Here is a 27,997-nt window from a genome sequence, read left to right as displayed (position 1 = left end):
GCCATTTAAACTCCGGTCCCCACCCCTCGCAGCCCCTTCTCATTTCCACTCCCCCTCCCCTCGGCCGTGGGCTCCATTCACGCTTCCCCAGGCTCGGGGAGGGGGCGGAGCGGCCGAGCGGCCCCGAGTCCGGTGGGCGCCGCGCACCTGTTGTTTGCAGCAGCCCGCGACCCTCCGGGCGGCTCTCTGCGGGCGGGGGAGCGGCGCCGCGGAGCCCACCCGGCAGGTGGCCGTGGGCGGGGCGCCGAGCGTGGTGCGCGCGGGCCCGACCACCCCGGCGCCGGGACGCGATGGCGGCGGCCGAGCCCGCGAGCTCCGGCCAGCAGACGCCGCAGGGCCAGGGCCAGGGCCAGGGCCAGCGTCCGCAGGCTCAGCCTCAGCCTCCCCAAGCGCAGCCTCCGCAGCCACCGCCGCAGCTCGGGAGCGTAGGGGGCGGCAGCAGCAGGCACGAGAAAAGCCTGGGGCTGCTCACCACCAAGTTCGTGTCGCTACTGCAGGAGGCCAAGGACGGCGTCCTGGATCTCAAAGCGGTGAGCTCGGGAGGCGGGGATGGGGGCGGACTTCGGAGCTCACGGCCCGGGGAGAAGTCCAGCCCCTCACGAGTGGGTCGGGCGGTGTGGTGTGGACGCGCGCTGTGGTGACTGGGCGCCGGGAGAGTGGGAGCCTGTGGCCTGCGCAGGGGCGCTGGACGCCGGGATGGGGGAGGGACGAGGGACCGGGATGGCCCTGACCCGCTGAGTAACCCAAGAGCCCGGCGCCGCGCGGCGCTCTCGACAAAGAGCCCGGGACCTCGAGCGCGCCCGCGTGGCTGGTCTCCGGCGCAGGGACCCGAGGGCGGCCGAGTGTCTTTCCCGCTCCGCGTCCACCTGTGGCAGAGACTCACGGGGTACCCGGGCGCTTTGCTCGGAGATATCGAGGCTTGATTTGCTGTGGGGAATCGATGGTTTTAATGGGGCATTCCGGTTGGGACCTTATTCCGGTTGTTTCTAAGAATGTCGTACCACTTCTTCCGGATGAAAAAATAAAACTGAATTTTCTTTCCACACCTTCCTCGTTAACATCATAACAGTATTCACCTTTTTTGGAAACCTTCTTCGTCGTCCACTTTCTTTCATTATCCTCATGGTTAGGAAAGGATATTTGATTTGTGACTTGATTTGGCATCTGTTAAAGATTCCCAGAAGTGAGATTTGCCATTACACGGAAAGGGGATGTTTTCTAACTTTCACCCGAAGAAGTGGCAGTGGTTAGTAAACTTTCTCCTGTTTTATGAGAACGTGCGTTTCGTTTTTTGCGGCCGTTCAGATTTTTCAAACAACATGCATTAAAAGCTGTTCGGTCATACAGAATGATTTAACCGTTCCAGGCAGGCCTTGGAAGGAGTCCACAGGGCTGAGGGAAAGGGGAATTGGATGATTTGAATTAAAATTCAGCCAGCGCACCAAGTTTAAGAACCAAAGTTTTAAAAAACAACAAAAATTACTAACGAGTCAGTAATCACTGCAGATTCCTTCTTTGACATCCTAAAAATCTGATCTTACTAGGAGGATTGACCCCAGCACCCAGGAGGGTGCTCAGACCACCCACCTGGCTTGACTGTGTCATTGCCAGCTTCCAGTTAGCCTGAAGCAACGGAAATAGTATCTGAGCTGGACTGGAGGTCCTCCAGTACTCCCTGGTTGTTGGGACCAAAGACTTGCAGGGGCCAATTCCCTGTCTTCTGCTAGGGGTCCTCCTTCAGGATAGCCCGCGGGGGAGTCTTTCTTTGAATATCCTTTCCTTTCTTTGGATATAGTAGGTGTTCACCAAGTGACTGTTGAGTTAAATTATCTGAATTCTTCTACTTTACGCAGCTGAAGCACATTGCACTGTTTTGCATTTCCGGAAGTAGTTTCTGCTGCCCTTTTACAAAATGTTATTCCTGAAATTTTTTTCCCACCTTGAGAAATTCTCTATACCTTTTTTTTTTTTTTTTTTTGCCCTCCCCACCCTCTTCTTTACTCCCTCCCTAAAAGTACTTTATGGTATCTATAGTATTTAAATTGTGCTGAATTAAAATGAATTATTTTAAAGAAGTTCACAGGAACTCACTCAGAAAACTAGGGATGTTACAAAACAAATTACAAACTCCTATTTAAAATCTAGAAATTCAACTGTAGAGTGTGACTTTTGCATAAGAAATCAGGGAAGTTTGGGGTTTTCCAGATAAAACAACTCAGAGGGCTAAGCTTTTGAGGACTTCTCCATCGACTTGCCTCAGATTTTGATGAAACTTTGCCCTTGTTTAAATTCTTTGATTTCCTTCTGTTTCATCTGTGGCTATATAATTTCTCCACACAAATCATAGAGGTAGTGCATAGGAAAAAGAGTTTAATATTTCATAACAACATTGTTTCATTTCTGCAGCAATAATGATTATATTAATGACCTGTTATCTTTTTAAAAATTTTTTTAGTTGTCAGTGGACCTTTATTTATTTATATGTGGGGCTGAGAATTGAACCCAGTGCCTCATGCATGCTAGGCAGGCGCTCTACCACTGAGCTACAACCCCAGCCCCAGTGACTTTATATTTGTAGAGAGTAGTTTGAACATCATTCTCATGTATACATTATTTACAGAAATACATATTTTATTTATGCATTTTCATTTATTTATATATGGAATCTAATATATGTAAGAATTACTCTGAAGTCTTTCCAGTGATGTTTCTTATTGCATACCGTAGTAAAAGATATAAAGACATTTTTGATAACAACATGTTCAAGATGGACCAACATAGACAATCATAAAATTTCCTCTAATTTGAAATTGTAAAGACACATTTTTTTTCCTTATATTCTGTTTGGGGAGTGAGTATATGTTGGCATAAGCTATTGATTTTTTTATTATTATTTTCGTTACTGGGAATTGAACCCAGGGTTTTGTCCATGCTAGGCAAGCTCTTTGTCATTGGGCTACATCTCCAGGCTCCCCTCCCCACGTTTTTTAAGAGTGGGGAGACACAGTCTTCCTAAGTTGCTCAGTCTGACCTCAAACTTGGGATCCTACTGCCCTGGCCTCTTGAGTAGCTGGGATTACAGGCATGTACCACTGCACTGGGTGGTGCTATTGATACTTTCAAGTTGTACAAATTTTAAAAATTATATTAATCTTACCATAAATATTCACATATCCTGGATTTCATAAGATACTCAAGACCACATAGATGCTATTTATTTTTTTTCTGACATATAATACTGAAGAATAAGAACATAATGCTGTATCTTACTGATGTTTCTTTTTTAATAACTGAGGACATAGCAAAGCAAATCAATTCTAAGAAAGCTATTTGGCATATTTTAACAATTAGGAGAGAATAGAAATACATTGGAAGCAATTTGAGAAAAAAAATTGTAGGGGAGGGGGGTTCCAGGGATTGAACTCTGGGGCACTTGACCACTGAGCCACATCCCCAGCCCTAGTTTGTATTTTATTTAGAGACAGGGTCTCACGGAGTTGGTTAGTGCCACGTTTTGCTGAGTCTGGCTTTGAACTCACAATCCTCCTGCCTCAGCCTCCTGAGTTGCTGGGATTATAGGTGTGCACCATCTTACGCAGCATAATTTGTGAAAATTTTATTCATCATTTGCCCACCTTCATTTCATAGTCTCTCATTTACAGTAGTGGAGGTGGGGTAATTATTAATTTATTCCAGTCAGATGAAAAGTTATACGGTGCTGGCTATATGGTTTGCCGTTTATGTTGTTTCAGTTAACATTTATTGAAAGTGTACTGTGTGCTGGGCGTTTTTACATAAATTAACATTTACATATATAATACATTTACATATACTTCCATATATAATTTTATCTGCTTAATAACTGTAGAAGTGTAGGCCTGATATTCCCACTTTTAGCTGAGGAAACAGCTAGGTTAAGTAGGCCAAGATAGGGCTGGGGAGATAGTTCAGTTGGTAGAGTGCTCGCCTCGCAAGCACAAGGCTCTGGGTTCAATCCCCAGCAACACAAAAAAAAAAAAGAAAAGAAAAGTAGGCCAAGATAGGTTAAGTAATTGGGCCACTGTCATAGAGTACAAAGTGAGAGCTAATATTTGAAGTTAGACCATTTGTTATTCCCCATGCTATATTACCTTTCAGTAGTCCTAAAAAACAAACTTAGGTTTTCATTTGTGTAAGGGCATGGGGTCTATCTTATAAATAAAAATGCATGATTATTTTTACTTCTCTTATAGAGGAGAAGGGCGCTAACTTGAGTTCCTGCATTGAAAATGATGGTGTGAGCTGGGGCTGTAGCTCTTGCCTAGGGGTGAAGCACTTGCCTAGCATGCATGCCAGTCCCACCAAAAAAATAAAATAAGGGTATAGATGATAAATTCCATGTTATTCTCAAACTAAACTAGGATTCTGTTTCCCATAGCTAAGAATTCAAAGATCTGTTAAGCTAGCTATGACTCATTATTCATATATTGTTTTGAAAATTCCTTTTAAATATAATTTATAACTGGGCTTCTATATTTTATTTGCTATTTTTGTGTCATCTTTAGCTTTTTAAAATATGATGTAGATTGCTTATCTCTTATTGTAATTCCTTAAGTAATAAATTGCCTGAATGATACCTGGGCTAATGTGATAAATATTTATGGTGTTTCTTATCTTAACATAGGTAGTTATAAAAAAATAAAATAAAATGAACATCTGTGGAGTGCACAGCAGGTTACAAATACCTTAGAAGTCCTTCCCCTCTCAAAGGTAACCCTAGGCATATATTCCTAAATAATTTGTGGTTTTGTTTATCATTATTTTAGTTTTACAAAATGGAATACAGTGCTCCACCCTAACTTTGTAAGGAAAGGTTCCAATTGAAACCCTTATGTGAGGGGTCCAGAGGAGCAAGGGCTCCAACTGTGCTGAGCTGTGTTGCTGCCCATGATATTTATAGCAGCTTTATTTGTAATGGCTAAAATGTGGAAGCTACCAAGATGTTTTTCAGTAGGTGAGTGGATAAACTGATATATCTAAACAATTAAATTTTCAGTGCTGAAAAGCCCATGAACTATCAAGTCATGAAAAGGTATCAGAGGAAACAAATGCATATTACTCCATAAAAGCATTCAGTCCAGAAAGGCTACATACTGTGTAATCCAATGATACAACATTCTGTAAGAGGCAAAACTGTAGAGACAGTAAAACATTAGTGATTGCCAAGGGTTAAAGGGGAGGGTGGATGAATACAGTGAGAACAGTTTTTAGGGCAGTGAAACTATTTTGTATGAAAGCATAATGGTGCCAATACCATGCTGTTTTTATTACTATAGCTCTGTTTGAGGTCTGGTATTGTGATGCTTCCTGCTTCACTTTTCTTGCTAAGGATTGTTTTGGCTATTCTGGGTCTCTCATTTTTCCAGATGAATTTCATGATTGCTTTTTCTAGTTCTATGAAGAATGTCATTGGGATTTTAATAGGAATTGTATTAAATTTGTATAACGTTTTTGTACTGTGGTCATTTTGACAATATTAATTCTGCCTATCCAGGAGCATGGGAGGTCTTTCCATCTTCTAAAGTCTTCTTCAGTTTCTTTTTATAGTATTCTGTAGTTTTCATTGTAGAGGCCTTTCACCTCATTTGTTAGATTGCCCCTTCAATGGATGAATGGCTAAAGAAAATGTGGTATTTGAGGCTGGGGATATAGCTCAGCTGATAGAGTGCTTGCCTTGTAAGCACAAGGCCCTGGGTTCAATCCCCAGCACTACCAAAAAAGAAATAAAGAAAATGTGGTATTTATATACAGTGGAATATTACTCAGCTTTAAAGAAGGATGAAATTCTGACATTCGTTGGTAACTGGTGGGTAATGTTGATCATGGGGAAGTTTTACTTGTGCTTCAGAAAGGGGTATTTGGGGATTCTCTATACTTTTTGTTCAACTTTGCTGTGAATCTAAAACTATTTAAAATATAAAGTGTATTAAAATAAATAAAGCTGATCTGGGTGCATCTCTTTCAGGTTCTAATTATTAGACAGTTATTAAATACAAGATCGTTTGCTCAATAGAAAAAAGTTCTTGGAAGACTATAAAGCTCTGCAAGATGAGAAAAATTTCTGTCAATACCTAATGCTTTATAACTGGCACTGTGCCAAGTCCTGTCTTCCTATGAGTATTTACTCCCTAGGACAGAACTGTGAAGGGTGCCTCCACTGTGCTGATGAGGAAATTAAGGATAAAAGAAGTAAAGTGATTTACCTGATATACATAGTAAATGAAACTGAGCCACTGTAGTCTGTGACAGAATTAATGTCCTGAACCACCATGCTAAGCAAATGGTCTATCTGCTACTGAAATTTAAGACTGATTTAAAAAAAAAAAAAAAAAGTTTATTTATTTATTTATTTTTTTTGTAGTGCTGGGGATTGAATCCAGGACCTTGTACATGCAAGGCAAGCACTCTACTAACTGAGCTATATCCCTAGCCCTTAAAAAGCTTTATTAGAGAGGGGCAGAGCTGCCTCATTTTTCCAGTTCTGTACAAGATGAATTGATTGCTTATAATAGTAGTTTAGAGATTTTTGGTTCTGATGTTGCTACTTCCCATTAATGAACAAAGCCATGAAATGTTTGAATAGAGGTACCTATCAATGGACTTACACATGTATTTGTCTGGATGTGTATATTATATTATGCCATTTCTTTGATATAAGTTGTTAAAATATTTTTTATTTTTATATGATTTTTTTAGATTTTTGCCAGTTAAGATTGACTTTTCCCAATTAGCCCATGAGTCTCTGTTTATATCTTAATGTGTTTGTGAAAGGGAGGTACTTTCTATGATTTTCCTTTCTAAACTTAAAATACAATTACTCAAGTAACATACAAATATTAGAAAAGTTGGGAAAAGTTTAGTAAATTCTAGAATAAAAATGATCTAGTATGCCACCACCCAGAGAACCATGTTCGAATAGTTTTAGGGTTTCCTCAATTTCTTATACCTTTTTATAATAGAGATCAAGTTTCTATCATGCCAAATTATGAATATTAATGATAAATATTGTTTCTTTGAATTCTTTGTAAATGTTAACCTGAACATTTTTGAAATATGTTAGGACACTGCCATGTCCACTTCAACTTTGTATGCTTTGTGAGTTATTTTGTCCCTTTTATGGTTTTTCTCTTGAACCTTAACTGCTGTCCAGGTGTCTTCCTAGTGTAATGGTGGTACTTCCTCCTGTGGGTGTTGCCAAAATGGTTAAGAATGATATAAAATGTTATATAAAATGATATAAAATGTTCACCTATATAAATCGGTCAACTTGAGTAGAAAATTACACAATTCATACCTGTTTTTGCTTTTCAGAAGTTTTTTTTCCCCCATGTCTTCGTGCTTGACTGTGATCTGAATTTGTTAAAGTTAGTGGAATAGATTAACCAGATAGATTTCACTCTCACTGAACAGTATTTCCTTATTTACTTGAGAAATTGGGTGAAAAATAGTGCCAAGCATTTTTCTAAGTATTTCAATATTGTGCTTAATCCTCGCAGCAAGAACAGTGTATTAACACTATTCTTACAGATGAAGAAATTGAGGCACACAGAGACATGCCCATGGTCATACAGGTAGTTAACAGGCCTTATCCCAGAGCCCTTATACCTGACATTTATGCTGTTCTGACAGTGGGAGAGTAGCAGATGCACATGTATCTTGCCTTTTTTAGAAAGTTAACAGGAGAAAGAGAATTTTCAAAGTATGCAGTGGGTGATGTGGATAGTCCCTAGATTTTGTAATTTATAGATTTCAAAGGTTCAGCAGGATTTTCCTAGTTAAGCATACACTTTACCAAGATCTTTTTTTTTTTTTTTTTTCTTTTAGCACTCTTTGGCAACTTGAGTGAGACAGTAAAAATGAAGGTCATTATTAAAAGTTTATGCGTTTATTAGAAATGATAATTAGAAAAAAATTAAAGCTTATGTATTTAAAAAAATACTGAGTATAGTAGCAATTTGTGGTAGCAAAACCATTGAAGGTGTTTTTTAGAAGCGATTCCTTGGGGTGGAGCATTGATAAGGAATTGAAACATTTATGAACTTAATCCTGCTTCTGGAGGGAGCCTTTGTGTCCTTAGAGTTATTCATTCTTTGGTATTTAATTTCCTTGTTGATTTAATGACCCCTGAAGACCCATTGCAAACAAATAGTTCTTCCAGGAACTCTTTCCTCACCCTAAGAATTTTATTTTTTTCCACCTTTTAAAATATTTTACTTTTCTACTTTATGGAACTTTTTCATTTTCTTAACCTCATTCTGTAAGATGTGGGCTACAGTCCCAAAGCCTTAAATGTGTATGCAGTTTTTTTCTTACTATTATTTTTGAATAAAATAATAAGTGGCAATTAAGGTCTTTCTGCTTTTTCAGACCATTTTATACACTCTGTATGAAACCTCAAATAGACTTGTCTTGCTTAACTTGTATATTCAGTGCACTTGTACAACTTGGAAATCTTTGGTTGTTTACCAAATGTTTTTAAAGTCTTTTAAAATTATATAAGCATATTTGAAAATGTTTAGCCACACATTTATTTTTGTGAATATATAATTAACACCAAACTGTGCTTTGATTATCCATAAGCCCACTGAATCTGTTTGCTATTAAACCAGTAAAACAACTACTTTATAAAGCTGTTGTGAGCATTAAATTAGATAACATCTGGGTAAAATCCTGTTACAGTTATCCTGTTACTGGATTAAAAAAAGTTCTTCATGGTAGATCAAAATCAAATGTTCTACACAGTATCTTCAATAGCATTTGAAATTAGGTGATAATCTGTAAACTTTGAACTAGATCAACCTAAGATACCATATGGCACAGTTGAAAGGGAATCTCTTGGGTGAATTCTGCCTCGCTTGGGGTCCTTTCACCTTATTTTCAGGTATAACAAATTGGTTTTATACAGTATTGCTCTTGTACATTTTTGAATTTTGATTCTGTTCCTTTTCACTGTAATGTAAATTTCTGAAGCACAGTAGCTAAAATATTGAGTGTGCATGTATTGACTGTTGTGGTTCTGGTAGGTAAACTCTGAAGGACAGGGTGTTTTCTACAGTTATTATTTTCATGTTAGCTTTTTAAAATGCAGTATTATGCTCCATGAGAAGAACATCACTGAGCAAATGAGTTGCAGCTAATCCTAATTCAAATAAAGCTACCATATAATCTCTCTCCTTGTCCAGTTTGCCCTAAGCCTTATTGAACCCATTTGTTCAAGTGACAGGTTGTGTCCTCATGATTCTCCAAACCGTTTTTAGAACTTACATACAGATGTAGCTGTCTTGGTTTATTTGGCTTGTTCACCATTGGTGAGACATCATATTTTTAGGATAGGATTTAGTATTTGGAGGAATGATCTATTTCTTGGAGAGGGTTATTTTTACTTGTTTACTTTTCCTGCAAACTGCTTCCTTTATGGTTATATCAGTCATATCCTATTGCAGTAAATGTAATCTTCCGAAATGAGTTTAATGTCTGCACATGCACACTTGTTCTTCAGTTCAGTAGCAGGCATGGGATGAGGAGAGGGGCTCACTTTGATCTCTGCCTACCCATTGCCTCTGCTCAGGCAGCTCTGCTGGGCCAGAGAGAACCGCATAGTGATATTGCTGAGTCTTACTGCTAAATCATGAGCACTGATTTCCCAAGGGCCATTAGTGCTGTCCAGCATTCCTTCTATACTGTCTGCTGTCCTGCTCTCTTAGAGAAGGGTTTCACTTTTTCCTTTCTTGTCAGCCATTAATAGTCCTATCTCCTCTTCCCCCCAAAGCTGAAAAGTAAAGAAAAGCAATGAGAAGGAAATATCTACTCTCTTTCCCTTTTTTGTCTACTAATGCACCTCAGTATACACCCTGTACTCTGCTAGACTTCATTTATTAATGTCCTGTGATTGTCAAGGCCAATCTCTCAGCATTCAGGCATTCCGTGTCTCCCCACCCCCACCCCACTTTGCCTACATATATAGCCATCTCTTTGGCTATTGTCTCTTCTCTCTTGCAGTGTTAATTGTCACTTGTTACCAGGTCACTCCCAGCAGCATGCTCACATGTTGAAATAACTCCCATCTTTACAAGAGAAAGGAATAAAAAAACACTTCCTGGAGACCCTCATTTCTCTGCAGATGTTGTCTTCAAAAGACTTGAGTGATCTTGATTTCTCCACTTGCATGTCACGGTGTCCATGGTCAAATTCCTGATTTCCAATGTCCCGCAAACCTGTTCCTCCCATGATATTCTTCATCTTTACTTGCTCAAGCCAGGCACTCTTCTCTCTCAGTAATTGCTGCTTGCTTTACCTTCAAAATATAACTGGAATCTCACTGTTTCTTATCACTTCCACAGCTGCCCCTTCCATCCAAGCTGCTGCTGTCTTTTGAGTGGAATACAACCTCTTCCTTCTCATTGACCTCTTTTTTTTACCCGCTCTCCCATAGAAGAGTCTCCATATTGCTGGCAGCCAGAGAGAATCTTTTAAAATGTGAAATTAAATCACCCATGTGCTCAGAGCCTACCAAAGACTTTCCATTTCACTGGCAATAAAGGCTAAGGTCTTTACCATGACCTCACAGGCCCCAGTGATCTGATCCCTTGCCAATTCTCTGACTTGACTACCTTTATCTCTTCTTCTCCACCTCTCATCAGTTTCCCTCTCTTCCTGGCTATACTGGTCTGCCCACCTTTCCTTAAGGAACTCAGCACATTTCACCTTCCAGAGCCTTGTGCTCCGTGCTTCCTCTGCTATAAGTGCTTCCACCAGAGGTTCGCAGGATGACTTACCCTGTTCAGCTCAAATGTTACTGAACTCTCCTCTGAAAATATAATTTAATATACAGCATCCTCCTCCTGCCTGCATTCCCTCCAAGCATAATTATTTGTATATTTTTAACTTACCTGTTTTTTGGGGGAGCGGGGACTTTTTCTTTTGTCACTTCTGAATCTTTAAGACCCAGCACTAAGCATGGAACTTTGTAGGTGTTAAATAAATGATGATGGTGGTAGTGATTCAGAGTACGATACTGTTAACTCTGAAAGCCTCAAATTATTTAATAAAGCTTTTTTTAAAATTCACAAACAGCTTTTAAAAATACAGTGTAAAACAATGGTCTATATACACACAAACTTGAATCATATCTGCAGTTCTTTTTCAACCTATATTTGATGATGAGGCTGTTAGCAGCCAATATTCAAGTATCAACTATGCAGCAGTTATTGTACAAGCTTATCCAGTTTATTCCCCTCAATTCCCTTGTATATTATTGTCCTGTTTTCCAAATAAAGAGGCGAGGCTCAGTGAGCTAAGGAGATCAGCTGAAGATTGGAAGTAGCAGCGTTGGGGCTAGATCTTGGTGAGTTCAACTCCAGAACCTAATAGTTTTGGGGGACTGGGATTTGAACCCAGGGGTGATTAATCATCGAGCCACATCCCCAGCCCTTGGTTTGTTTTTTATTTTGCAACAAGCTCTTGCTAAGTTGCTTAGAGCCTAAGTTGCTGTGGCTGGCTTTGAACTTGTAATCTTCCTGCCTCGGCCTCCTGAGTCTCTGGATCACCATACCCAGTTTCAGAACCTAACTTCTGAAGAATAAAGCAACTGCTGAAAGAAAAACCTGGAGGTCATCTTGAGTAGCATGTGTATGTGTGTCAGTCATCCATATATTTAAATAGAAAAGTATTTAAGAAATGCTGGTTTGTTTACAGGACAAGGGTTAAATATTATGATTGCTAAGAAGTAATAAATATAAACATACATTTTTTGAACAATTTTGAGCTGCAAGTTCTTTCTGCTGGCCTCTTGCCTAATGACATAGGATAGTCCTTGGGGTCTGGTTCATACAAACTTGCTCTAACAGCACACCAGGTGAGCTTTTGCCATAGTAGTGAACACTTTGGTATGTCAGTGAGTACACAGACACCCAGAACACAGCCCTGGCTAGGAGTGTTCTGGGTCACTTCTCAAGTGTGCCTCTCCAGAGGAGAGTGAGAGGTTGAATTCTCAACTTCAGAATTTTTTTTTTTTTTAAGAGTAGAAAGTAAGAAGCTTTATTTATTAAAGAAAAGTAAAAGCAGACTTCCCCTGGGTGAAAGAAGGGGACCCAAAGGCGGAATCCCCAGATTTTTTTTTTTTTTTTTTTTTTTTGGTACCAGGGATTGAACCCAGGAGTGCTTAACCACTGACCTACATCTTCAGCCTGTTTTATTTTCTGTTTTGAGGAGGGCCTTGCTGAGTTGCTCAGGGTCTCACTAAATTGCTGAGGCAGGCTTTGAACATGTGATCCTCCTGCCTCAGCCTCCCAAATTGCCAGATTACAGGCATGCACACTGTGCCCAGCTCGCCTTCAGATTTTTACAGTTAACTGTAGTAGACTGCTGTTCTTCAAACAGTCTGAAACTCAAGAAACAGAACAGACCTTCTTTGAAGGTGGATAAAATATGGAGGGAATTGCTAAGTACAGCAAAAGAGGATACCAGTGAGACCATGCCTAGTTCTAGTTTCCTGCTCGTAGTTCTGTGGTTCTTTAGAAGAGATGGTGCCAAGTCAGAGCTGGGGACTTCAAAAGAGCCTCACTTTCCAGTTCTTTCTCTGCCATATCCTATCTACTCACCTGGTCCACTGATAGAGACTCAAATCCCCTTCTTGAAGGACTAAATAGGTGGATGGTATGTAAGTGGATCAAAAGCACCTCCATTTTCCTGAAGACTAAATGCCTGCGAGGAGAGCAGTAGCCATTCATGGCAGTGTCCTTGCAAGGCAGGTCCAGATTCACACTGTGCTCTGTTGGGTTTTTGTAGGAGCTACAGAATCAGGGAAATAATGATGTCCTGGGAGAGCTGGTAACCAATTATGTGCAGTTAAATCCTGTTCGTTAGCTACTGTGCTGAAAGTTGTCAGTAGGGACATAAATACTCCTTTACGTTATTACCATTAATCCTAACATATGACTTTACTTTCAGGATAGGCTGTTGTCTAACAAACTCTGAAAACAAATTGTAGGGTAACCTCTCTTTTGAAGTTCTCTTTGTTCTATTGGGAAACAAATGTCAAAAATGTGAGTGGAGACTAATTAGAAGAACTGAATGTTATTCTTGAATTCATTAATAATATGGTAGCATGTAATATTTTTGTTGATCTTATATAATGTGTATGAAACCACCAAGATTTTGTGCAATAGTTGCTAGTGCCCAACTGTGCTATAGATTTTGATTTCTTGTAGATTCTTATGTGTTCTGTTGATGGCATGAATCATTTCTCTGTTCTCATTATGAGTTTTAAAAATGCAGATAGTTATCAAAAAATTCTGTTTTAATTCAGAATTTTTCCTCAAGTGTCTTAATTACCAAAAAAGAAATTGTAGAGATTTAATTTTTCAAGACAGACTTGTTTTTAGATGAGACTACTTTTGAACAGAAAAGTAAGATAGAAAGTAACAGGGTAGACAGTTAGCTCTTGCTCAGATTAGTCCATAAGGAGACATGAAGTATTCTCATTGTGCTCTTTTATTTTTATGGGCTTTATGGCATGACCTTATTATTATTTATTTATTTTCCTATTCCAACATCTGCTACCTCTTAAGTAGAAAAAAATTTTGTGGTATTGGTAATGTTCAGGAGATGCTTTGAATATATCCAGCTATTGTACCCAAGCAACTGACTGGGTCATATTTGGGATTGGATCCTCATGCTGTACACTGAATAATCAGTCCATTTTGGCTTTAAAATGTAAACTGCTCTTTATTTCATTGTTCTATTTGTTTGCTTGTTTTTTCCAACAGGCTGCAGATACTTTAGCTGTGAGGCAAAAAAGAAGAATTTATGATATCACCAATGTCTTAGAAGGAATTGATCTGATTGAAAAAAAGTCAAAAAACAGTATCCAATGGAAGTAAGTAACAAACCAGCACCCTATTTTACAAACCTTAGTTTTGCTCTATAAAACTTTATCTTTCTAACATTTCTCCCTCCCAAACTTCTGTTTTAGCTCTCGGGTCACACCAGGCCTCTCATCTTTTTCCCTGGACACACCTCTGGTCCTCTGTATTTGTCTCTCCTGTCTTGGGATGTTCCTTTACTCTCTCTGTTGCTGAATTTATACTCAAAGTTCAAATTTTACTTTCTCCCTCAAGCTGCTTACTCTGCATACTGCTTTGTATTTATTATTAATCCCCCTGCCCAGGTCTATACCCAACAAAGAGAAACTGAGAACAGGAATTACATCTTTTACACATAAGAATATGACTTCTAAATAATAATTGAGATGCATGATGTTTTTTATTAACTGTTACATGGTTGTGTGTTTGTGACAAACACATTATGTTCTTTAGGATGTCCCCTCTGACCTTAGTTTTATATTTTATTAGCCAAACTTCCACCAAAATACTAAAAGGTTGCAATTTGTTTTACCAACATCATGAAACTGCTAGGTGTGACCATTAGCTTTGACATCCATTTGGTACTTCAGTCACTAGCCTGATGTTCCAGAGGACAAAGAATACTCTATAACATATTGAGAATTTTTGTAATTTGGTGGTTCTTGTCAATAAATTTTTTAAGCAAGTAGATTCAGAGCTATAGTGTTGACATTTTGTAAAGATTTTAATGTTTGATTTTCAGAAGAGTGTAAACATTTTTATTTTGAATATATTACTAAATAAGTTAGCTTTATTAAGTGATATTAACCTAGGTCTGATCTTGGGAATATTAATTCTCATATGTTTTTAAGAGGTGTAGGTGCCGGCTGTAATACTAAAGAAGTTATAGATAGATTAAGATTTCTTAAAGCTGAAATTGAAGATTTAGAACTGAAGGAAAGAGAACTTGATCAGCAGAAGTTGTGGCTACAACAGAGCATCAAAAATGTGATGGACGACTCCATTAATAATAGATATCCTTTCAAATAAGTTACACATAACTGTAGAATATAGTGTTCCAGCCTGAAGGTCAGTTATTTTATTACGGTGTTTTTAAGACTTAAAGTTTTGTAATATAACATTCTTTAATATTCTTCTAATAATTTATACTAATATTTAAAAAATATTAAGTTACATAGTATATTAACATTATTCCTGTGTTGCATTGAAGGGAAAAAAAGTTTTCAGTCCACCTTGATGGGAGGCACTGTATTTGCCAGAGTATGCTTAGGATGTGGGGGCGGGGTCTGTGAATATTGCTAAGTACATACATATTTTTAAATAATTATTTTTAGTATTATTCTGAAGTGGTCAAAATTCAGCAACTCTCAAAGTTTTGAAAATATAATTTTGACCTGAAGATGAAATACATGGGTCCGCAATCAATTCATGGTGTTTCTTTATATTAGAGGACAGGTATCCTTATGTAATTATCATATTATGTTGGAGGAAAAATGTAAGTTGATGTACCTCCATGTATTTCTTACAAACCACTACCTACCATAGATACTTGTGATTCTGGTGGTTTGTGAATTTACCAGTACTCTCATGAAACCTTTTTTTTGGTGGTCTTAACTACTCAGCCACATCCCCAACCCTTCTTATTTTTTATTTTGAGACAGGGTCTTGCTAAGTTACTGAACTTTGTTTGAACTTTGTGATCCTCCTGCCTCAGCCTCCCGAGTCTCTGAGATTTCAGGCATGTGCTACCACACCTGGCTTCTCATACCATGGCTTTAACTACAGTTTATCTTATACCACCGTGTGCATTTTTGACTAATGTGTACATCATAATTTATTTTTCATATTGTATTTGGTGAACAGGTCCACAGTCTCCATTTGTTATTTTCTTCCTATGGATCAGAGTTACTTAACTGTGACAACATTGGGGCTTTTAGCTATGTCCTGTAGAGCCCCAGGATTCAAAAGCCATTTAAGTAGGTGATACTTGACTTTGCTTCCCTGTTTTATAACTTTACAATTCTGGCCATTCATGATTCTCCAAACCATGACTATGTTTTAAATGTATGTATGTGTGTGTGATTTTCTGTATATTATGATATTTTGACACTTTATAAAATCTTTCAGGCTGGAGAGAAGCTGCCCCTCTGGGGGCTCCAGTTCTTAGAATGAAGCAGGCCTTTGATACAGACTAACCAGTTCTGAACTGTACTTCCTCTATCTGACAGTATCTGAAGGAGGCAATATTCTTCTGCCTTCATTCTTCCAGGGCCAGAAAAAGAGAGAACCCTGTGGCATAGAGCCTGCCAAAATTTTTCTTTAGCCACTCCTGAAGTTTTTACTCTTGTTGCCTTGCTGTCCTCATGGAAACCCCAACAATGGCTCTGGCCTAATGCTTTCCCCTCTCCCCTGTCCTCTGTCTCCTGACTACCCTAACATGTTCCCAACATGGCTTGCATGCCTTCTGTCTGTAGGATCTGAGAGTATAATAAGCTTTGTTTTCTCAGGCCTTTCCCTGTCTCCTTTTGTGGCTATACCTGACTCATAAAGAAACACAAAACAGTGACCCAAGAAGAGTCTTGGTGTGGAAGCTTGTTTGGTTGCTCTCCATTCCTGCCAGGGGTGTCCTTTTCCCATCCATTGCTTCTCCCCACCCACCCCAGGCCCCTGGTGTGTACAGTGTTTTCCATCTCTATCTCAAGAACCCTTAGAAGTTCCAGAAATCAGAATGGCACCTTCTCAACGCAAAGGATAGGAACTCCTTTTATGGATCTTTATCTGATTGTCTGCTTTTCCAGACTTCTGTTCCTTTTTATCTGACCGTGTGTGACAGCCCTTTCATACATTTGGTGATTGAGTTCCTTTGACATTCAGATTTATTACTTCAATTTAATGTGTGGATCTTGATATAAATGCTGTTCCTTAACTCTTACGACAGTACATTTTCCTATGTGACTCATGAAGACATCTGTAACTGTTTTAATGGTAAGTACTGTTAATTTTCCCTTTGTTTTTCCTCTGTTGATTATAGAACAATTGAGAGTTCTTCATGCACTCCACCTGAGGTCATCATTTTCAGGAGGAATTTGTAGATATCTTTTCTTACTCTACAGTGTTGTGTTGATGGGCTGCTTTAGTTTCTGTTTTCATGGCAACAACTGCTTTTCCCATTCTGACCTGTTATATTCCTTTTTTTCCCCCTCCAGTCCAAATAGCTACAGTGGTTTTTCTTTTCTTTTTTTTTTTTGGTTGAGAAATTGGCGAGCAAATTACAGAATTTATATGAAAATGCAGAGCACTTAGAATAACCAACATAAGTTAAAAAGAATAGATCTGAAGGACTCATATTACCTGATTTAAAAATTTTTGATAAACTGACATTAATGAAGACAATGTGTTATTATTGGCATAAAAATGGACATGTAGAAAAAAATGACACAGAATACAGAATTCAAAAATGGACTTCCACACACATGAATTGATTTTGAGCAAAGGTGCCAAGGTAATCCAATGGGTAAAGGATAGTCTTTCCAACAAATAGTGCTGAAATAATTGGACTTCCAACAGCAAAACCAAAATTCCCTTGATACTTTTCTTGTACCAAATAGAAAAATGAATTAAAGTTATCAAATAACAAATAATACAGATAAAATATATGGATTTATGAATAGAAAATACAGCATCCAGAAGATAAAAATCTTCATAGCTTAATGTATGCCTAGCCCTTATATTCTGATATTATTTTCTATTTTTTTTCTTGATATTATTATTAGTATTTATTTATTTATTTTTTTGACCAGGTGATACCCTTTTGGCCATTCAGGCACCTTCTGGTACACAGTTGGAGGTACCTATTCCAGAAATGGTATGTAGTATAGTTTTTAAGTAAGAGGGAAAAATGGATCTCTTACCTCAAGAGAAATATATTCTGTTGAGCTGAACAGGAGCTAATAGTTAACATTTGAGTTACTGTTTTCAAGTTTTATATGTGAAAGTATTGATGTCTGAATTTGGATGTTATCAAGTACTTTGGTAAAATTATAGAAATGACTTGATTATAAGTTTAAAAAAATGTTTGTATTTGATCTAGGGGACATCAAGGAATGAGTAATGATTGTATTTAGGCATTTATGTTACTGGGTTTTATAGCTTCAGGATACAAATTACGTTTTTGAAATGGAGGGATTTTATATTTATATCTCTGTAGAAAAAGTCATTGACTTTGTTCATGGTTGGCTAACTTCAGGGGATAGGATAGAACTTGTACTCGTGGAGAATGCTTGAGATACTGCTCAGCACAGATAGAGAGGATTACACGCAGTGAAAAGTGTATAGTTGTCAAAATTCTATAGCTGAGTTTTTGATAGTATTTGAGAAAAGCTTACTTTTTAGGGGCAAATTGTTTAGAGCCCTCAATATCCCATTCTACTCATCTTTACTCTTGTGTTTCAGCTTTATGAGTTTATTTTGTGTGATTTTACTTAGTATTTAAAACCTCTGCCTAATTTTTAATGTTTTAAGATAGTTAAAATACTAATATTTATTACTTTATTTATACTCAATAATTTCAAAGGGTCAGAATGGACAAAAGAAATACCAGATCAATTTAAAGAGTCATTCAGGACCTATCCACGTGCTGCTTATAAATAAAGAGTCCAGTTCGTCTAAGCCTGTGGTTTTTCCCGTTCCCCCACCTGATGACCTTACACAGCCTTCCTCTCAGTCCTCAACTCCAGTGACTCCACAGAAATCCAACATAGCAGCTCAGAACCTGCCTGAGCAACATGTCTCCGAAAGAAGCCAGAATCTTCAGCAGATACCAGCTACAGAAATATCTTCAGGTGGGTTCGGGGCCTTTGTTTTAAAAAGTAGAGGGGAAAATATGAATATTATATACATTGGAGAACTTTTCTGAGTTTATTAGTTGTGATATTACTTCTATCACCTAATATGGGAAGCAAAATAATGAGCTTAATTTAATCAATGCATATTAATTTAGTGTCTCCTATATGCCTATCACTAGGTTATTATGAGGAATATTTTAAAAAATACTTTTTATATTGCTAGAGATTTTTATATATGTACATATATATAAATATATACACACAATTCATTAATCACTAATAAGTTATGTGTTTAAGACTGTGTAAAGAACTATTAATACTGAGCATATTTATGGGTGGCAACGTTTGCTGTTTTCTTTAGAATTCCATTTTTATGGGGCTGGGGAGATAGCTCAGTCGGTAGAGTGCTTGCCTTGTAAGCACAAGGCCCTGGGTTCGATTCCCAGCACCCAAAAAAAAAAAAAAAAGGAATTCCATTTTTAGGATTAAATCAAATTTATTCCTTTTTCTTCCTTTGACTTTTTATATAGCGTTTATTTGGTAATAAGATTGTTATCAGTAAATCTAGCTATGAACCATTTAAATGTGTTAGAATTATTTAAGAAAATTGAGTAGATCATAGTGACTTATACCTCCTATTTCTCCATGTTCTTTGTTAAACGTTTTATTATGGAAGCTTAGTTTTAGAGTTGATAAATGTTTTCAACACCAATTACTTAGGAAATCTTGCCTTTCTAAATTGTTTCAACTCTGAGATGATGTAAGTAAAACACTGAAAGTTGGGCATCAGGAGATAGGAATGACAACTCTTAAATTTATTAAAAAAGCAAAACATGCCTTGGCACCCAGTCTTTTCCCTTGGTTCCAGGACTGGATCTATAGCAAATCCTACTGATTCCAAATAAAGGGAGCATGATAGGGAGTCTCTCAGTGATTTTTGAATGAATGAATTAGTTGTGCTAGTGTAGCTATCATATTATAGATGATTAGAAACTACTATACATAATGCAAATTGTTTTTTACCTATGGGCTGTCTTATTGCTGCTACTATGGGAGTTCAGAATAGTTAAAAGTGAAGCTGAGAAGACTTAACTGGACACAGATGATTTTTTTGCTGCTTGTTGCCCATATTCTCTCCTTTTCTTCCTCTGTATTTCTAAACTAGAAATCACAGAAATGGACAATTGAAGATTAGTCCTTAAAAGTTTATAGTCTATTTGGCATGAATTAAGGAGGCAATCTTTGTATGCCTTGGACTTATTTGGTACATTGTATGTGCCAATTTAATGCTTCAACAGCATTAAATTTTTTTTTTTTTAGTATTTAGTTCTATATATACTCTTATATTTGGAAATAGTAAAGAAACTAATTTTGGGCCAGGTGAAACAAAGCCTTGAGCATCAGAGTAATGAGTTAAGACTAGTTAAGATACGTGACAAAGGAAAGTAATACAGTTTAGAGCTGCACAGTGGTGAGCACAGGAATAATAAACTAAGAAGATGCTCTGAGGAAGAAGAGATTAGAGGCTATGGAGACTGAAAATTAATTGTCTGTGATTACACAACTGTGCTGGAATATAAGGTCAAAATACTGTGACACCACTGGGATTGGAGAGAGAAATCATGAACAGATTTGAGAAATATGTAGGCAAAATATTTAACATTTTATATGTGACATCTGGAGGTAAAGTGAACGAGGAATGGAAAGTGAGTTTGAAGTTTTAAGGTTGGGTGTCTGGGGGAATCAGAACACCAGACTTTATAAAACTAAGTGAATTTTGGAAGAGTGATGAGTCTTTTGATCTGCATCTTGAGTTTGTAAGTTTAAAAGTAATTCCAGGCACAAAGTAGGTACTCATGAAAACAGTCTTTTCACAAAGTTCTAGTACTTAAGCTTTTCACTGCCAGTGAAGCTGGTGACGTGACTACCTATGTTTAAACATAATTGCCTTTTTCTAAAATACGTAAACAGACATAATAAAATTTGTCACATTTCTTTTTCTAGCAGGATCCCTTAGTGGAGATATCATTGATGAGTTAATGTCTTCTGATGGTAAGCAGTTTAAAATTTTACTATTTTATTTAAATCAGTAATGCTTTCTTATATTTTTTTAACTGATGTGATTTAAGAGAATTAAGAGAAATGAAGAATCTGTATTTTCTAATTGCTTTCCTATGATTCATAAAGATTCTCCCTTAATAAAAGCACTTTATAGTAAATCAGCTATTCTTCAGAATTTATTTCTCTTTGCTTGCATTTCAAGGAGAGAAGGAGTTCATAAAGGGAGATTTATTACCTTTATTGAATAAACTCCTAATTAGCACTTTGCACCCCTGAAGAATCAGGCCTAAGAAGAGTAAATTAGTATGTTGAAATCAACATAAGTAAACTCAACTGTGTAAATACCTCCACTGTGTTCATTATCAAACCACCAATGTGAATAACCAAACTATTACTAATATTAGCCATGTCATCACCTAATATGAAATAACTCTTAAATCAGTTAATTAAAATATACTAATAATTCTCTCTAGGCTTCACTTCTCTATTTAGTTCTTGGATTCAGAGTCCTGGTTCCTAACAAAGATAGCAGAGACCTAGGAAGTGGTAACAGTTAAGTTAGCAAATGGTACTGTAATGACTTAAGAGATTTATTAAACATTTAGAGAACATCTGCAAACTTTAAATCTAGTGCATACTTCAGCAATATACTTCAACTGGAATTTTTAAATTATGTTTCAGTGACAAATTCAACCAATAATAATTTTAAATTTAAGTATTATTTCTCAAGCTAATACCAGTAACCAATATATAAATTACCTTTACGTGGAAATCTTTCCAATTTACATTAAACATTGGTCATTAATATGATCTTACTTTATATGTAATTTTTAAAAATTCATATATTACCTAGGAAGTCATTTGAGTTGATGTATTTGAGAGTATTTTATGTTAAACATCATTATCCAGTGTACATAGTTAACGTTGACTGTTCTTGTTTGCAGTGTTTCCTCTCTTACGACTTTCTCCTACACCAGCAGATGACTACAACTTTAATTTAGATGATAATGAAGGAGTTTGTGACCTGTTTGATGTCCAGATACTAAATTATTAGATTCTATGGAAACTTGGGACTATTATCTACCTCTAACTGTGTAACATTTTAGACTTCTTAATAACCTAAGTATTTAAAATAATGAATGTAACACCTTTTAGTTCACTGATTCTGAAGTGTTCTTCTCTAATACTTTCTTTTTTACTTCACAAAACTTCAACCATAAGAACAAAGGGCTCTGATTGCTATAGGGGAAAAAATGATTTAATATCTACCAGCCTCCCCTACAGCAAATAGTTACATTTTTGGATTTCAGCTTTGCTTCCAATTCTGAATCCTGTTTTTTCCTCTTATGACAGGAAGATTAAAGTAGACTTCAGGACATCAAAACAAAAATGGTGGCCAAGGGCTAATCACTGTTTGTCTAGTATTTTTACTGCCATGAAACTGTTTCTGTATATCCTTCAACCCAAACAGACATTCACTGCCACTTATAAAGTGAAGGATGTAAATGAGGATATGTAACTGTTTCAGTGAACAGATTTTGTGAAGTGCCTTCTGTTTTAGCACTTTAAGTTTATCACATTTTGTTGACTTCTGACATTCCACTTTCCTAGAGCATAGGAAAGATCTGTTTATGTAGTTTGTTTTAAAAATGTGCCAATGCCTGTACATTAACAAGATTTCTAAAAATAAAGTTGTATAAAACACTTAATTTATTGATCTTTTGGGGGGAATTCCATGCATCTCCATTGTATTACAACTGAGCCATCAATCTTGTAGCTTCGTCAACATTAACTGGTTCATTTTCATGATGCTGAGAACTCTGAAGGGAGAAAAGTATTAATAATATATTTAAAAATTTAGATGACAAAAAAATTTGAATATAATCTGTTATCCAGTTTATGAGGGACTAAAGTACACTGTGCCACTGAACTACATCCCCGGCCTTTTTTATTTTTGAAACAGGGTCTTGCTAAAATTGCCAATGCTGTCTTTGAACTTGTGATCCTCATGCCTCAGACTCCCAAGTAGCTGGGATTACAGGTGTGCACCACTATGCCCAGCCATTTTATTCTTCTAGTCCACTCCTTTGGATAGAACAATAAATTCACATATTCAGACTAAATGTTTTAGAATCTGAATATGAACAAATATGCCATACATACTATAAAGCCAAATGTAGCAGAGATCCAACTGTAAAAATTTCATTCAACTTATAGGCTTTGAAAATGTGGAGTTTAATTTTAAATGATTTCTACTTGCCAGTTCTTTCTGCAGAGGTTCCAGAGAAAGGCCTTTTGAGAAGTGTGCAAGTTCCTTCTGTATGTTCACAAAAGCTTTATTCACTCGGTTAACCTTTTCATCATTCACAATGTTTATCTGTTAAAAAAGAAAAAGGGCAGTAATCCACCATCTTATAATAATTAGATAAAATGTATTCATCTTTACTCTTGTTAAACCTAAAAAGTTTTGTTGACCTTACCAAATTGGGATAATTCACACTAAATCTGTTATAGGCTCACCTAGAAATTTTAGCCAAGAGATTTTTGGTTTTTAAAAACGATGGATATATGCTGGGTGTGGTGGTACACGCCTGTAATCCCAGCAGCTCAGGAGAATCACGAGTTCAAAGTGAGCCTTAGCAAAAGTCAGGCACTAAGCAACTCAGTGAGACCCTGTCTCTAAATAAAATACAGAATATGGCTGGGAATATTGCTCAGTGGTTAAGTGCCTCTGAGTTCAGTTCCCGGTATCCCCACCACTCCAAAATGATGGCTATGTCTCATAGCTCGACTTCACTGGCATAAACAGGCCAAAATATGTGACCAGTCTTTCTAGGCTATAGTGCTTTCTTCATCTGTAAAACAAATCTGGTTCGAATGCTTTTCCTTTTTTCTCTGAATCCTTCCTTGACCACCTTATCTTAATGGAAGCCCCCAGCAGCCCTCTTCTTTTGAAGAGGTAGAGGTGATGTTCTGACATTCACTGCTGCTATCAAACAATTCCTTCAAAACCTCAGCATGAGAACACTGTGGTATCCCTTTCTCATTGCGGTTTCCTACCAATACCACAATTCCTTGCTCCTTCATGAAAGATTTCAAACCTAAGATCAGTTAAATCTCTCATGCCTAGAGGCATCAAAAATCTAATCCGGGCTGGGGAGATAGATCAGTGGGTAGAGTGCTTGCCTTGCAAGCACAAGGCCCTGGGTTCGATCCCCAGCATTGCAAAAAAAAAAAAAAAAAATCTAATCCTATGGCCTCTGAATCTCTTAAGTTCTCATCTCCAAGGATCTTTTCCACTATCTACCACAGCCATCTACTCTTATGGAATATCTTCTGCAAATACTTCCTCTCCTTATAGCTCATTTAGTTTATTAACAATTCTTAAACCTCATGGAAACCTTTTCCCACCATTTTCACAATTTTTCATATCTTCCTATCCTAGTTTTCCCCTCAGTCAGCACAGATCTCATGAGCATCATCTTATCACTTCTTTGCCCTCTTTTAACTTCCCCTCTCATCTTTCTCTTGATCAAACTTGCTTGGCAACCTAGTTATGTCCAACTACCCCTTTCTAAGCCCAGAAATGACGCTGGAAAAAGTCATAACTGACTAACTTTACTTTAAATTCATCATCACAAACTTAAATTTGCCACTTACATATAATGTCTGGCAATCTTACAACTTTCCCCAGCAAAGCCATTTTCTGAGAAAGTGTTTGATACTTTCTCCAACCATGCTGCCCACTCAGATCTCTCTTAGATCCTACCTATCAGAACACATAAAGGTTCCAGTACCTCCTATCCAAACGTAATAATCTCCAATACATCAAGTTTTGTCCTAGCTTGGGACCTCTGCACTTGCTATTCTCATGCTACTCCCAGCACTTCCCACTTCTTGGCATTCGTAGCTCCAATGTTAACTGTGAAGACAATCCTATGTAAACTCAACTCCAAACTCTTCATATCACCCAGATTTATTTCCTTTATAGCACTTACAAAGCCAAACTGTTGGGTTAAAAGCTTAACTCAGCTAGTGAGTTAAAATATCTTTTCTATGACCGTTGTGAGAATTACTGACTCCTGGATAGCTGACTCTATCTACTATTTGAATTTGAAAACGTTTTCTTAAAGAATGTTAAAGAATCTACTTGAAGAAATTTCTCAAATATTTTAAAATATAAAAGAGGTAAACTCCTTTCTTTCAAATTTATACTTCAAGAAACAAAATATTTTATCTTCATTTGAATTCTAAGATAAAATTCCTAAGGAGAAAAAGAAAGGGTCCTGACTGATATTCCATGTCTGGCTCTATTAGTAGATTCTTGAATAGATTTGGGTTCAGAAATAAAAACCGTTTCCCATACAATAATTGTTTTTTTTTTTTATGATTCCTGTGCTCTAATAAAGTTATTAAACTATTATGCCTCATGTTTGCACTTAAAATGCTTTTTTTCTTACATTTGCGTTTGAGAAAGGATGGTTACTTTTCATTTTTTTCTTTTTTAAACGTTTAAAGAACTTCTGGTTTCAAAAGAATTCAGCTGTTCAGGAGCTTTACAACTATGATTTCCTTGTAAACAACAAAGTCAGAGTACATAACAAATACTCACCTTCTTAAGATTAGTAGTAACTGGTTTTGCTTTGTTTTTAGCCTTAAAGTTTTTTTGGCTGGCTATGTGAAATACATTCCTGGACTTCTGCCCTCTTAATTTATTCTTGGCCATTGTCTAGGAAGAAAGGAGTTCAATTAAGTGCCTACCTTTATGAACTAAATTCATTTAAATCTTTGTTTTAACGTAAAGATACCAGTTTAAGAAATTCCATCTTATTACCTGATTATTTAAAAAACTAATGTTTTAAACTATTTCTAGGTCTTTCACCCTGACTAGATTTTTTTTGCTCTATTGAGTACAGCATACTTACCTAATCCTTTAATGCATTCCCAGTACCTGACCATAGGAGGTACCCAATTAATGTCTGGTAGTTGAATTCATTAATATCAACATGACTTTTTCTCTGCAGCATCTGAGAATGTTAACCATTATCAACTACCCCTCTGCTCATCAACATACTAACTACACTCTTGGTTCCTGTCATACTTTAAGAACTGCTTTGTATCCTTGATTTCTTTCTTTTTATTTCTCTCCTGATCATCCCATCAAAATTAGTTCTTCCTACCTCCCTCAAGTTAAGGCTCTTTCCCTAAAAACTTACTGCCTTTGCTATGTAGCTAAACGCACATTTAGTCTTTAACTTATACCTTAGAAACAGCTCTCAAATCTGACTTTTTAATAATTCATGTGAGGAACAGTTTTTAAAATAATAGTCAACAATGAGCTTTTTCTGTATGTACAAGCATTATGTGTGTGTTCTAGCACTGTATGTGTAACTCATTTAATTCTCACAATTCCTCTTTGTGGAAAGTACTGTTATCCCCATTTTACAGATAAAAACCTGATGGAAAGAGAAGTAGATTTGCCCTCAAATCACACTGTTAGTGCCTTGGGATACCAGGATTTAAAACCATGTAGATTAGATCAGAGCTTATGTTGGGTGATACTGTTTTTCAGATGCAAATAAAAAAAATCAGTTCAAAAACATGGTGTAGTTGCCTATAGCTGCAGTCCCTGGATCCACTTTGTTAGACCAGATTGTCAAACCATGTCCAAGGATTAGACCAAGCACCTGACTTTGAAACTATTTGAACACAACTATGTCCATTCACTGTGTGCTTCCTGTGGTTGCTTTCCTATTACAACTATGGCCCACAAAGCCTAAAATAGTATCAGACTCTTTACCAAAAGTTTGCCAACCCCTTGCTTAAGCCAGCTAACAGTGTCTTGTCTTGTACAGTGCCATGTGAACAACATTCCCATTGTTAAAAAAATCTTCACTGCCTATTCTAAGACAGAAAGAGGAAATTATACCTTGGCCTGGCGTATTACCAGTACCCTAAATCTACCAAATATTAAACTCCTATATCTATTCAAACTGCACTAACCAGGCTAGCCCACATTCTTCCTGTCTCTCCTTTGCTCACATTGTCTCTTTACTGGAATTTATATCCTCCATTAAGCCTAAGAAACTTCAGAGAAAGCACTGCTCTTGAACCCCAACAGTACTCCTACTTAAAGGAAGTGAATGCAGTAGAAAAGACATGATTACTACATAAGAAGAAAATACACAATAAAACCATTCAAGTACAGTAATCTAAAATTTGCAATAGGAACCAAAACCCACTCACGCATTTAGTGTTCATTAATCAACTATTATGTCGGGTATAGTACAGAACTGATATATTTATGGAACATACACAGCAACATAATTGCATGTTACATATATATATATATATATATATATATATATATATATATATATATAATCAGGGCACGGTGGCGCAGGACTGCAATCCAGGGCCTGTAATTCCAGCGACTCCAGAGGTTGAGGCAGATTTGCAAATTTAAGGCCTGTGTTGGCAAGTTCTAGGCCAGACTCAGCAACTTAGTCTCAAAATAAAAAATAAGACGTGTAGAGATGTACGTAGCTCACTGGTAAAACCTCTTGAGTTCAATCCCCCAGTACCGTAAAGCAGACCAACATAAAACTACATATCCCTGTTAGGCAGCCCTCCCAATTTTAAGAAAAATTCTCTAGCCAGACCTGGTGGCTAGCGGACGTCTGTAATCCCAGCGATTCCGGAGACTGAGGCAAGGGAATCGCCAAGTTCGAGGCCGGCCTCAGCAATTTGTCTCAAAATAAAAAATTAAGGGTTGGGATAGTGTAACTCAGTGGTAAAGCCCAGTGGTAATCCCCAATATATAAAAAAAAGAAAGAAAATTCTCTGACAACCACATGGAAATCGAGATCGTAACAGACAATCCCAAACTGGGAACCTGCTAAAAGGTGGCACCGGGATTTCATGCCTGGGCTTGTAGGCCTGCTAGGGCTGCCTGAGGCAGAGCACGATGAAACCTCCAGGCCACAGCGGCGTGAGGCCGGCCCAGTCCTCCTTCAACCCCAGCGAATTTAACGCTAGCCAGTCAAAAAATTTCATTTACCTCTCACCAGATCCTCGATACCCGCATGCAGCTGCTCAATTTCCAGGTGACGCCATCTGCAGGCCCACGGTACAGGAAGTTCCGGGGAGAAGATCCACTCAAAGATTCCTCTCCCAAGTCGTAGTTCCACC

At 37.5% G+C, this 27,997-nt stretch overlaps 2 protein-coding genes across 3 annotated transcripts; one reads left to right on the top strand and one right to left on the bottom strand.

The window, feature by feature from the left end:
• On the top strand, positions 1-22,532 carry E2f5 (E2F transcription factor 5). 2 transcript variants are annotated; one of them, XM_047566596.1, is made up of 8 exons: positions 1-530; positions 13,806-13,915; positions 14,753-14,914; positions 16,843-16,886; positions 17,702-17,766; positions 18,475-18,742; positions 20,753-20,797; positions 21,751-22,532. In XM_047566596.1, the coding sequence occupies exons 1-8, from the start codon at positions 291-293 to the stop codon at positions 21,858-21,860; spliced, it is 1,044 nt and encodes a 347-aa protein (XP_047422552.1). In that variant the 5' UTR covers positions 1-290; the 3' UTR covers positions 21,861-22,532. The 2 variants fall into 2 exon arrangements, with proteins under 2 accessions (XP_047422552.1, XP_047422548.1); XM_047566592.1 differs by having other exon boundaries at positions 2-530; positions 20,750-20,797; positions 21,751-22,531.
• Positions 22,499-27,996, bottom strand: Rbis (ribosomal biogenesis factor). The gene is made up of 4 exons (XM_047566608.1): positions 27,867-27,996; positions 25,419-25,535; positions 23,067-23,183; positions 22,499-22,626 (listed from the first exon to the last, which is right to left on the bottom strand). Exons 2-4 carry the CDS (start codon positions 25,530-25,532, stop codon positions 22,558-22,560), a joined length of 300 nt encoding a protein of 99 aa, XP_047422564.1. The 5' UTR covers positions 25,533-25,535; positions 27,867-27,996; the 3' UTR covers positions 22,499-22,557.
• Position 27,997: the final 1 nt, after the last annotated feature.

The sequence above is a fragment of the Sciurus carolinensis genome, chromosome 1, assembly GCF_902686445.1.
Source record: "Sciurus carolinensis chromosome 1, mSciCar1.2, whole genome shotgun sequence".
NCBI classification, from domain to species: domain Eukaryota; kingdom Metazoa; phylum Chordata; class Mammalia; order Rodentia; family Sciuridae; genus Sciurus; species Sciurus carolinensis.
This window is presented reverse-complemented; position numbering and strand designations above follow the sequence as displayed.

What these genes read in the sequence shown, in the direction of transcription:
- Rbis (XM_047566608.1), bottom strand. Translation starts at nt 25,532, where the DNA reads ATGGCCAAGAATAAATTAAGAGGGCAGAAGTCCAGGAATGTATTTCAC. An exon ending in TTACTACTAATCTTAAGAAG is followed by an intron (nt 23,184 to 25,418) that starts GTGAGTATTTGT and finishes CTTTTTTAACAG; the next exon opens with ATAAACATTGTGAATGATGA. An exon ending in AACCTCTGCAGAAAGAACTG is followed by an intron (nt 22,627 to 23,066) that starts GCAAGTAGAAAT and finishes TTCTCCCTTCAG; the next exon opens with AGTTCTCAGCATCATGAAAA.
- E2f5 (XM_047566592.1), top strand. Translation starts at nt 291, where the DNA reads ATGGCGGCGGCCGAGCCCGCGAGCTCCGGCCAGCAGACGCCGCAGGGC. An exon ending in AGCTACAGAAATATCTTCAG is followed by an intron (nt 18,743 to 20,749) that starts GTGGGTTCGGGG and finishes TTCTTTTTCTAG; the next exon opens with CAGGATCCCTTAGTGGAGAT. An exon ending in TGAGTTAATGTCTTCTGATG is followed by an intron (nt 20,798 to 21,750) that starts GTAAGCAGTTTA and finishes TCTTGTTTGCAG; the next exon opens with TGTTTCCTCTCTTACGACTT.